Consider the following 12,301-nt stretch of genomic DNA (forward strand, 5'->3'; position numbering starts at 1 on the left):
TGTCACTCTCGGTCACTGTGTGTGTGTCACTATAGATCACTATGTGTGTCACTATAGATCACTATGTGTGTCACTAGGTCACTGTGTGTCACTAGGTCACTGTGTGTGTCACTAGGTCACTGTGTGTCACTATAGGTCACTGTCACTATAGGTCACAGTAACTACGTCACTGTGTGTGTGTGTCACTATAGGTCACTGTGTGTGTGTCACTCTCGGTCACTGTGTGTCACTCTCGATCACTATGTGTGTCACTATAGATCACTGTGTGTGTGTTACTAGGTCACTGTGTGTGTCACTATAGGTCACTGTCACTATAGGTCACAGTCACTACGTCACTGTGTGTGTGTGTCACTATAGGTCACTGTGTGTGTCACTCTCAGTCACTGTGTGTGTGTGTCACTCTCGGTCACTGTGTGTGTGTGTCACTCTCGGTCACTGTGTGTGTGTGTCACTATAGATCACTGTGTGTGTGTCACTATAGATCACTGTGTGTCACTATAGGTCACTGTGTGTCACTATAGGTCACTGTGTGTGTGTGTGTGTGTCACTATAGGTCACTGTGTGTGTGTGTCACTATAGATCACTGTGTGTCACTATAGGTCACTGTGTGTCACTATAGGTCACTGTGTGTGTGTGTGTCACTATATGTCACTGTGTGTGTGTCACTATAGGTCACTGTATGTGTGTGTGTCACTATAGGTCATTCTGTGTGTGTGTCACTATAGGTCATTCTGTGTGTGTGTCACTATAGATCACTATGTGTGTCACTATAGATCACTGTGTTTGTGTCACTAGGTCACTGTGTTTGTGTCACTAGGTCACTGTGTGTGTGTCACTATAGGTCACTGTGTGTGTGTGTGTCACTATAGATCACAGTCACTGTCACTAGGTCACTGTGTGTGTGTCACTATAGGTCACTGTGTGTGTGTGTCACTATAGGTCACTGTGTGTGTGTGTCACTATAGGTCACTGTGTGTGTCGCTAGGTCACTGTGTGTCGCTAGGTCACTGCGTGTGTGTCACTCTAGGTCACTGTTTTCGTGTCACTCTCGGTCACTGTCACTAGGTCACTGTGTGTGTCACTAGGTCACTGTGTGTCACTATAGTTCACTGTGTGTGTCACTATAGGTCACTGTCACTATAGGTCACTGTGTGTGTGTCACTAGGTCACTGTGTGTGTGTCACTAGGTCACTGTGTGTGTGTCACTATAGGTCACTATAGGTCACTGTGTGTGTGTGTCACTTTCGGTCACTGTGTGTGTGTGTCACTCTCGGTCACTGTATGTGTGTCACTATAGATCACTGTGTGTGTGTCACTAGGTCACTGTGTGTGTGTCACTAGGTCACTGTGTGTGTGTCACTAGGTCACTGTGTGTGTCACTATAGGTCACTGTGTCACTATAGGTCACTGCCACTATAGGTCACAGTCACTGTGTCACTAGGTCACTGTGTTTGTGTCACTAGGTCACTGTGTTTGTGTCACTAGGTCACTGTGTGTGTCACTATAGGTCACTGTGTGTGTGTGTCACTTTCGGTCACTGTGTGTGTGTCGCTAGGTCACTGTGTGTGTCGCTAGGTCACTGCGTGTGTGTCACTCTAGGTCACTGTTTTCGTGTCACTCTCGGTCACTGTCACTAGGTCACTGTGTGTGTCACTAGGTCACTGTGTGTCACTATAGTTCACTGTGTGTGTCACTATAGGTCACTGTCACTATAGGTCACAGTCACTAGGTCACTGTGTGTGTGTCACTATAGATCACTGTGTGTGTCACTATAGGTCACTGTGTGTGTGTCACTATAGGTCACTGTGTGTGTGTCACTATAGGTCACTGTGTGTGTGTCACTATAGGTCACTGTGTGTGTGTCACTCTCGGTCACTGTGTGTGTGTCACTATAGATCTGTGTGTGTCACTATCAATCACTGTGTGTCACTCTAGGTCACTTGTGTCACTATAGGTCACTGTGTGTGTGTGTGTCACTATAGGTCACTGTGTGTGTGTCACTATAGGTCACTGTGTGTGTGTGTCACTAGGTCACTGTGTGTCACTATAGGTCACTGTGTGTGTCACTATAAATCACTGTGTGTCACTATAGATCACTGTGTGTGTGTGTCACTATAGGTCCCTGTGTGTGTGTCACTATAGATCACTGTGTGTGTGTGTCACTATAGGTCCCTGTGTGTGTGTCACTATAGGTCCCTGTGTGTGTGTCACTATAGGTCCCTGTGTGTGTGTCACTATAGGTCCCTGTGTGTGTGTGTCACTAGGTCACTGTGTGTCACTAGGTCACTGTGTGTCACTATAGGTCACTGTGTGTCACTATAGGTCACTGTGTGTGTCACTATAGGTCACTGTGTGTTTGTGTGTGTCACTAGGTCACTGTGTGTCAGTCATTAGGTCACTTTGTGTGTATCACCAGGTCACTGTGTGTCACTATAGGTCACTGTGTGTGTGTGTATGTGTCACTATAGGTCACTGTGTGAGTCATTAGGTCACTCTGTGTGTCAGTCATTAGGTCACTGTCAGTCATTAGGTCACTTTATGTGTATCACCAGGTCACTGTGTGACTATAGGTCACTGTGTGTGTGTGTGTCACTATAGGTCACTGTGTGTGTCACTAGGTCACTGTGTGTGTCACTATAGGTCACTGTGTGTGTGTGTGTGTCACTATAGGTCACTGTCACTATAAGTCACAGTCACTACATCACTGTGTGTGTGTGTGTCACTCTCGGTCACTGTGTGTGTGTGTCACTATAGGTCACTATGTGTGTCACTAGGTCACTGTGTATGTGTGTCACTATGTGCGCACTAGGTCACTGTGTGTCACTAGGTCACTGTGTGTCACTGTAGGTCACTAGGTCACTGTGTGTGTGTGTCACTATAGGTCACTGTCACTATAGGTCACAGTCACTAGGTCACTGTGTGTGTCACTCTCGGTCACTGTGTGTGTGTGTCACTCTCGGTCACTGTGTGTGTGTGTCACTCTCGGTCACTGTGTGTGTGTCACTCTCGGTCACTGTGTGTGTGTCACTATAGATCACTGTGTATGTGTGTCACTAGGTCACTGTAGGTCACTAGGTCACTGTGTGTGTGTCACTATAGGTCACTGTGTGTGTGTGTCACTATAGGTCACTGTGTGTGTGTCACTCTCGGTCACTGTGTGTGTGTCACTATAGATCTGTGTGTGTCACTATCAATCACTGTGTGTGTCACTCTAGGTCACTTGTGTCACTATAGGTCACTGTGTGTGTGTGTGTCACTATAGGTCACTGTGTGTGTGTGTCACTATAGGTCACTGTGTGTGTGTGTCACTATAGGTCACTGTGTGTCACTATAGATCACTGTGTGTGTGTGTCACTATAGGTCCCTTTGTGTGTGTCACTATAGGTCCCTGTGTGTGTGTGTCACTATAGGTCACTGTGTGTCACTATAGGTCACTGTGTGTGTGTGTCACTATAGGTCACTGTGTCACTATAGATCACTGTGTGTCACTATAGGTCACTGTGTGTTTGTGTGTGTCACTAGGTCACTGTGTGTCAGTCATTAGGTCACTTTGTGTGTATCACCAGGTCACTGTGTGTCACTATAGGTCACTGTGTGTGTGTGTGTGTGTATGTGTCACTATAGGTCACTGTGTGTGAGTCATTAGGTCACTCTGTGTGTCAGTCATTAGGTCACTGTGTCAGTCATTAGGTCACTGTGTCAGTCATTAGGTCACTTTATGTGTATCACCAGGTCACTGTGTGACTATAGGTCACTGTGTGTGTGTGTCACTATAGGTCACTGTGTGTGCGTCACAAGGTCACTGTGTGTGTCACTAGGTCACTGTGTGTCACTAGGTCACTGTGTGTGTCACTATAGGTCACTGTGTGTGTGTGTCACTATAGGTCACTGTCACTATAAGTCACAGTCACTACATCACTGTGTGTGTGTGTCACTCTCGGTCACTGTGTGTGTGTGTCACTATAGGTCACTATGTGTGTCACTAGGTCACTATGTATGTGTGTCACTATGTGCGCACTAGGTCACTGTGTGTGTCACTAGGTCACTGTGTGTCACTAGGTCACTGTGTGTCACTGTAGGTCACTAGGTCACTGTGTGTGTCACTATAGGTCACTGTCACTATAGGTCACAGTCACTAGGTCACTGTGTGTGTGTGTCACTCTCGGTCACTGTGTGTGTGTGTCACTCTCGGTCACTGTGTGTGTGTGTCACTCTCGGTCACTGTGTGTGTGTCACTCTCGGTCACTGTGTGTGTGTCACTATAGATCACTATGTGTCACTATAGATCACTCTATGTGTGTCACTAGGTCAGTGTATGTGTCACTAGGTCACTGTGTGTCACTCTCGGTCACTGTGCGTGTGTCACTCTCGGTCACTGTGCGTGTGTCACTCTCGGTCACTGTGCGTGTGTCACTCTCGGTCACTGTGCATGTGTCACTCTCGGTCACTGTGTGTCACTATAGATCACTATGTGTCACTATAGATCACTCTATGTGTGTCACTAGGTCAGTGTATGTGTGTCACTAGGTCACTGTGTGTCACTGTAGGTCACTAGGTCACTGTGTGTGTGTCACTATAGGTCACTGTGTGTGTGTCACTAGGTCACTGTGTCACTGCAGGTCACTAGGTCACTGTCATTAGGTCACTGTGTGTCACTCTAGGTCACTGTGTGTCACTCTAGGTCACTGTGTGTCACTAGGTCACTGTCACTATAGGTCACTGTGTGTGTGTGTGTCACTATAGGTCACTGTGTGTGTCACTAGGTCACTGAGTGTGTGTGTCACTAGGTCACTGTGTGTCACTAGGTCACTGTGTGTGTGTCACTGTGTCACTGTAGGTCACTGTGTGTCTATAGATCACTGTGTGTGTGTCACTATAGATCATTGTGTATGTGTCATTAGGTCATTGTATGTGTGTCATTAGGTCACTGTCAGTCATTAGGTCACTGTCAGTCATTAGGTCACTGCGTGTGTCTGTCATTAAGTCACTGTGTCACTAGGTCAATGTGTGTGTGTGTCACTGTAGGTCACTGTGTGTGTGTCACTGTAGGTCACTGTGTGTGTGTCACTAGGTCACTATGTGTGTCACTATAGGTCACTGCGTGTGTGTCGCTAGGTCACTGTGTGTGTCACTAGGTACTGTTTTTGTGTCACTCTAGGTCACAGTGTCACCATAGGTCACTGTCACCATAGGTCACTGTCACTATAGGTCACTATCACTAGGTCACTGTGTTTGTGTGTCACTCTCGGTCACTGTGTGTGTGTCACTCTCGGTCACTGTGTGTGTCACTATAGGTCACTGTGTGTGTGTCACTAGGTCACTGTGTGTGTGTCACTATAGGTCACTGCGTGTGTGTCGCTAGGTCACCGTGTGTGACTTTCGGTCACTGTCACTGTCACTAGGTCACTGTGTGTGTGTGTCGCTAGGTCACTGTGTGTCACTATCGGTCACTGTGTGTGTGTCACTAGGTCACTGTGTGTCACTCTCGGTCACTGTCTGAGTGTGTCACTATAGGTCACTTTGCGTGTGTGTGTCACTATCGATCACTGTGTGTGTATCACTATAGGTCACTGTGTGTGTGTCACTCGGGTCACTGTGTGTGTGTGTCACTAGGTCACTGTGTGTGTGTGTCACTATAGGTCACTGTGTGTGTGTGTGTCACTAGGTCACGGTGTGTGTGCCGGTAATTCTCCATCCTATGTTGCAGGGACTGCCCTGAGCTGAGGTTGGATGAACTCCGACCCTTCGTCGTTCCCATCTGGATGTTGGAGAAGATGCAGAAATACATGATAGCTGTACGGACAGAGAAGGAGTAGGATCGAGGGGACGTCAGGAGGGAAGCCTTTCTCTCCAGGAGCAGCTGAGTGTCTGCTGGTGTAATTAGCACTTTTGAGGACTTATTGTTTGTAGTTTCTATCACTGGTGTTCCTGAAAGTGGCACTCGGCACCGGAGAGTAACGTGTTCCTCAGGAACTGCTATCAGCATGAAGCACTGAAGAGACCAGACTTGATTCTTGTAGTGCTGTGTGAAACAATTCAGGCTGGCTACATTTTAAAAGGTGCCTCTTTGTTCCTGTAATCTGTAAAACCTATGTCTGAAAGTCCCTGAGATGTCCAATCTGGACTGGGAATGAACTGTCCTCCGCCTCTGTTTGAGTTATAAATCTTTGTGAATTGCAGCTACTGTTCCATATCCTGGGTGTTGGGAGCGCTGTGTGCTGCCTGTACCTCAGAGAATGAGTGATTGAAAGGTGACAGTATCTTGGGCTCAAGGGCTTAAGAATGATGTGCATTTGATAAGCAATACAGCCCAAGCGAATAAAGGATGAGTGGCCCAGCCTTGAAATGTCCAGTGAGGGGCATTGAATTTCACAATCCATTCTGAACCCTATCACATGCAGGCTCAGATTGCTGTACATAGCACACACGATGGCCCCAGCACTGCTACAGGTGTGTGTGTGTGTGTGTATACAGTGAAAGAGCATCTTCGGCAAATAGTATTGAGACTTCGCCCAGATCAAGTGTAGAGTGCTAGGTGAACAGACTTCTTTTCACAGATCAGTGTGCTAATATCATTGATGTGTCCTGTCCCAGGGCTGAGGAATTTGCTGAATTCATTGTTTGCAGCAAAATGCTGAACAATTATTTAGAACAGATTTGCAATTTTGCTGCAAATAGGATGGGTCCTCCTTTCCCCCATCTTTCTTGCTCCCCCCTCTATCCTGCTCCCCCACCCAACTCTCTTCCTCTCTCCCCCTCCCTTCCCATTTCACCTTCCCTTCTCTCCCCCATCTCCATTCCCTTCCACCCCCTCTCTCTCTCCCTCCCTCCCTCTCGCTCTCCCTCCCTCTCGCTCTCCCTTCCTCCCTCTCTCTCTCCCTCCCCCCTCCTCTCTCTCCCTCCCCCCCTCTCTCCCTCCCCCCCCCTCTCCCTCCCCCCCCTCTCTCCCTCCCCCCCCTCTCTCTCTCCCTCCCCCCCTCTCTCTCTCCCTCCCCCCCTCTCTCTCTCCCTCCCCCCCTCTCTCTCTCCCTCCCCCTCTCTCTCTCTCCCTCCCCCCCTCTCTCTCTCTCTCCCCCCCTCTCTCTCTCTCTCCCCCCCCTCTCTCTCTCCCTCCCCCCCTCTCTCTCCCTCCCCCTCTCTCTCTCCCTCCCCCTCTCTCTCTCCCTCCCCCTCTCTCTCTCCCTCCCCCTCTCTCTCTCCCTCCCCCTCTCTCTCTCCCTCCCCCTCTCTCTCTCCCTCCCCCCTCTCTCTATCCCTCCCTCCCTCTCTCTATCCCTCCCCCCTCTCTCTATCCCTCCCCCCTCTCTCTCTCCCTCCCCCCTCTCTCTCTCCCTCACCCCCTCTCTCCCTCCCCCCCTCTCTCTCTCCCTCCCCCCCTCTCTCTCTCTCTCTCCCCCCCTCTCTCTCTCTCTCCCCCCCTCTCTCTCTCCCTCCCCCTCTCTCTCCCTGCCTCTCTCTCTCTCTCCCTCCCACTCTCTCTCTCTCTCTTTCCCTCCTCCCCCCTCGCGCTCTCCCTCCTCCCCCCTCGCGCTCTCCCTCCTCCCCCCTCGCGCTCTCCCTCCTCCCCCCTCGCGCTCTCCCTCCTCCCCCCTCGCGCTCTCCCTCCTCCCCCCTCGCGCTCTCCCTCCTCCCCCCTCGCGCTCTCCCTCCTCCCCCTCCTCGCGCTCTCCCTCCTCCCCCTCCTCGCGCTCTCCCTCCTCCCCCTCCTCGCGCTCTCCCTCCTCCCCCTCCTCGCGCTCTCCCTCCCCCCCCCCCCCCCCCTCCTCCCCCTCTCTCCCTACCCACATACTGCTGGAAAGTGTTTTCCAAAATGTAAGTGTCTGTAATCCATTGTTTTATATAGGTGCTATATAAATGTGTTAGCTATCACTAGTTTATTGGGTGGGGAGAGGTGAGATTGTGTCAGCTCTGGAGCAAAGGGACTTTGTATAAATACATCAGGAATATAGTGGCTTATCAGAATGTTTAATAGTAAAAGGTGTGATTACAGAGATGAATTCTAAACCTGCCAACCCCGAGAATATCAAGCACCGGTGACTTTAACAAACCAATATGCTCCTTCTGTCACATCAGTTTTCGGAAACAGGATTTTTTTCTTGAGGCAGGTCATTGCTTTGAAATCTTGTGTTTTTTTAATTGTGCAAGCTTAGACACGCATCTAAATTGTTAGTGCTGGATATTCCCTTGAGCTGATGTCGATCAGAAATGTGAGAATTAAATACAAGCTTCTACCATGCCTGTGAATTTAACTCTCCAACTTTGGAGAATTGTATCTTTCTTGCTCTTTTGTTATCAATTAAAAGTTTTTTTCCAAAAGTTGCCTGGCTGTTGCCCTCTCTATGGCAGTGTGTGTGTGTGTGTGGATTCCTGTACGCAGTGCCCACAGTCTGTGATTCCTGTGCCAGTGTTCGGTACCGAGTTGAGAACGAAGTTTCATTGCCACAAGCTGGGTCAATGAAGTAAAGTCACATACTGTAGCCAGTTGGTGGCCCAGGAGTTGGAGGACATGGGCTCACTGCTTTAAGCTGTCGGGCTGAAATTGCCCCCCGTACATGGGTTTGCCCACCCCTCCCTCGTCCTACAGCCTGGCTAGATCATTAATTGACCGCTTTCTCCGGCTGCCTTACCTCAGGTGACAGCAGTGAGGACTGGCATTTCCCTGCGAAGCCAAGAGCTGAAGATGATGGCCTGCTCCTATGGAACAAGTAGACCTCTTCAATAGAACTATGGAAACAGGCCATTCGGCCCAGCCAGTCCATGTTGGCGTTTATCCTCCACGTGACCACTCTTGCCCACCTTGTTCCTATATCCCTTCAACCTCTTTTCCTTCACCTACCTGTCCAATCTAGTCTAGTAACTGCGTGATTTTCCTCTGGGAGTGAGACTGGGCGGACAATATATCCGCCAAATATAAATTTAAAAGGGCTGCCTTGCCTAATGCGATCAATTGCACGAAGCAAGGCGGCCCTTCAAAATTTAACACAACCCCCCCCTCTCCCCCCAGTCCTGCAGCATCATAACTCCCATGCCACTAGTGGTGACTGCCCCAAGGTTGGGGGCTTAGAGGCATCAGGATGGGGCAGGCAGAAGTCCCACTCCATTCATGGCAAGGCTAAGTCGCCATTACTAGAATGGTTGCAGGGATGAGGGATCATTGTTATGTGAATAGACTGCAGAAGCCGGGGTTGTTCTCCTTAGAGTAGAGAAGGCTAAGAGTAGATTTGATCGAGGTGTTTAAAATCAGGAAGGGTTTTGTAAAGTCCTGTCCCCTCAGTACAGATTCACACGAGGCATGTAGTGAAGTCAAGGTCACTCTGGACCTGCACCTTTATTTCACAGCTCTCGAATGCTGCACTTGCCTGAGACCTGCCCTTGTATACCTGTCTCTTGCAAGTGCACCCCTGGTGGTAAGGTATGCTGGTGGTTACAGGTCATATCTTATTACAGTCATGTATAGCATGTTAGGATACAGTTATATATAATAATGTAAGATACATGACAGGTTTAGATAGAGTAAATAAAGAGACACTTTCCAATGGCTGAAGGGTCGATAAGCAGAGGTCACAGGTTTAAGGTGATTGGCAAAAGAACTAGAGGTAACATGAGGAAAAACTTTTTATGCAATGAGTGGTTAAGATTTGGAATGCACTACTTGAAGGAATTGGATAAATACTTGAAGACGAAAAAATGGCAGGGATGTGGAGAAAGAGCAGGGGAGTGGGACTAACTGGATTGCTCTTCAAAAGGGCCGCGTAGACTCGATGGGCCGAATGGTCTCCGGTGCTGTACTATTGTATGATTGTGATCAAAAACTCAACTCGGTCCCAAATGTGTTGAGAAGCCCAATTTTTTTGTGGCGTGGGAACTGTCCCTGGGCTAGCCCATTTCCCTGTAGTTATTGGGCCGTACCACACAACTGAGTACTGTACCACAGACTTCACGTTTTCCATCCTCCTCCCCAACAGGCTTGTTCTGCCTACTCCCAGAGGGAGGCAGGCACGAGCAGTGATGATTGCTCAGTGAAGTTGGATGATTTCACTGCCATTGTTCCCTCTCCACATTCCCTATATCTCTGCCATCCTCTTGTTGCTCCCGGCCTCTAAGCAGCCGTTTATGATGCTTCACTCCATCCGTTGTTCCTTCAGAACTTCTCTGCACAAGCCCTACTTGTGCTGATCCAATTCATTTGTTTTAGTTATGCTTTGTATCTCCTGATTTCTTATATTTAATGGCACCTAGGATGGATCCATGGGGTACTCACTGTGATCTGATTGGAGCAGTGCGCATCTCTGATATGATTGGAGTGGTGCGGATCGCTCTGATACGATTGGAGCGGTGCAGATCTCTCTGATATGATTGGAGCAGATCTCTGATATGATTGGAGCGATGTGGATCACTCTGATTGGAGCAGTGAGGATCTCTGATCTGATTGACTTGAAATTCAGAGGCAGGTTTCTTCATCTCTATGCTGATTGGCTGTTTTTGAGTCCACCGAAATGACAAGGCCAGTTGCTCTGATACCAAGGCAAATTTCACCTTCATGAGTAGTTGAGCCAGGCCAGGCCCAGGAGCCTAGTGGGACTGGAATCTCCAGGTGACTAGCGGGGGCGGGAGGGGGGGGGTCGGGTCATAGCTGGCTGGTTAAACTCTTGCATTAACCCTATCTAATGTTTGTAGATCTCTAAACCTTGGCTCTTGCCAAGTTGGTAAAGGGGTTGTGTCCCTTGAGTAATAGTGTGTAATCAATCCATTTCAGGCAAGCTAAAACTTTTCTTCATTACTTTCTAGTTTGTCTTTGAGACACTTGGCCATGGCGATGGGTTTCTGTACCTGTCAGGCACCCAGCCAACCAATACCAAAGTCCATCAGACATGTTGAAATTGATGACAACACAAGAACAACTTGCAATGTAGTAAAATGTCCCAAGGCGCTTCACAGGAACGTATCAAACAAAATTTGACACTGAGCCACCTAGGAGCTATTATGGCAGATGCCCAAAAGCTCAGTCAAAGAGGTAGGTTTTAAGGAGCATCTTAAAGGAGGAAAGAGGTAGAGAGGCATAGAGGGTGAGGCAGGGAGTTCCAGAGCTTGGGGACTAGACAACAGAAGGCTCTGCCACCAATGGTTGAGCGATTGTAATCAGGGATGCTCAAGGCCAGAATTGGAGGAGCGCAGAGAACTTGGAGGGTTGTGGGGCTGGAGGAGATTACGGAGATAGGGCGAGACCATGGAGGGATTTGAAAATAAGGATGAGAATTTAAAAATCAGAAATGTTGTGGCAGCTGCTTGCAGCTGTCAGTCGTGGCACTGCTGAACTCATTGATGTAACCTCCATTATCCAACACTCTTGGGACCTGGCCTGTGATGAGGGGGGTTGACTCATGCAGATAGGTTAAGTAGGTTGGGCCTGTACACGTAGAAGTACAGAATAATGAGAGGTGATCTTATTGAAACATAAGATAATGAGGGGCCTTGACGAGGTGGATGCAGGGAGGATATTTCCTGCCCCAGAGAGCTGTGGAGGCTGGGTCATTGAATATATTTAAGGCAGAGATAGATTTTTGAACGGTAATAAAGTGTTATGGGGAGCGGGCAGGGAAGTGGACCCGAGTCGGATCAGCCATGATCTTATTGAATGGCGGAGCAGGCTCGAGGGGCTGGATGGCCTTCTCCTGCTATTTCTTGTGTAGATCCACATCACACCTTCATTCCACTCCAAAAGTACAAAGGAATCTCCAATCAGGGATAGTGTTAAATCCAAGAAAGAGGCATATAAATGGGCCAGAAAAAGCAGCAAACCTGAGGACTGAGAGAAATTTAGAATTCAGCAGAGAAGGACAAAGGATTTAATTAGGAGCGGGAAAATAGAGTATGAGAGGAAGCTTGCAGGGAACATAAAAACTGACTGCAAAAGCTTCGAGAGATATGAGAAGAGAAAAAGATTAGTGAAGACCAACGTAGGTCCCTTGCAGTCAGAATCAGGTGAATTTATAAAGGGGAACAAAGAAATAGCAGACCAATTGAACAAATAATTTGGTTCTGTCTTCACTAAGGAAAACACAAATAACCTTCCGGAAATACTAGGTGACCAAAGGTCTAGCGAGAAGGAGGAACTGAAGGAAATCCTTATTAGTCAGGAAATTGTGTTAAGGAAATTGATGGGATTGAAGGCCGATAAATCCTCATGGCCTGATAGTCTGCATCCCACAGTACTTAAGGAAATGGCCCTAGAAATAGTGGATGCATTGGTGGTCATTTTCCAACATTCTCTTGACTCTGGATCAGTTCCAATGGATTGGAG

General features: G+C 48.4%; 2 protein-coding genes across 3 annotated transcripts in view; both read left to right on the forward strand.

The window, feature by feature from the left end:
* LOC139277447 (deoxynucleotidyltransferase terminal-interacting protein 1) overlaps positions 1–6,923 on the forward strand; it is a 113,813-nt gene extending 106,890 nt beyond the window's left edge. The window contains exon 13 of one of the 2 annotated variants that reach the window (XM_070895916.1): positions 5,708–6,923. In XM_070895916.1, coding sequence (XP_070752017.1) covers positions 5,708–5,816 — 109 coding nt within the window. In that variant the 3' untranslated portion in view covers positions 5,817–6,923. The remainder of the gene's footprint in view (positions 1–5,707) is intronic. The other variant, XM_070895917.1, reaches the window with a different exon arrangement.
* A 4,067-nt stretch (positions 6,924–10,990) lies between these two features.
* Positions 10,991–12,301, forward strand: part of ube2c (ubiquitin-conjugating enzyme E2C) — an 11,490-nt gene continuing 10,179 nt past the window's right edge. Inside the window, exon 1 of the mRNA XM_070894851.1 lies at positions 10,991–11,014. Coding sequence (XP_070750952.1) covers positions 10,991–11,014 — 24 coding nt within the window. The remainder of the gene's footprint in view (positions 11,015–12,301) is intronic.

This window comes from Pristiophorus japonicus, chromosome 12, assembly GCF_044704955.1.
Source record: "Pristiophorus japonicus isolate sPriJap1 chromosome 12, sPriJap1.hap1, whole genome shotgun sequence".
In the NCBI taxonomy this organism is placed as follows: domain Eukaryota; kingdom Metazoa; phylum Chordata; class Chondrichthyes; family Pristiophoridae; genus Pristiophorus; species Pristiophorus japonicus.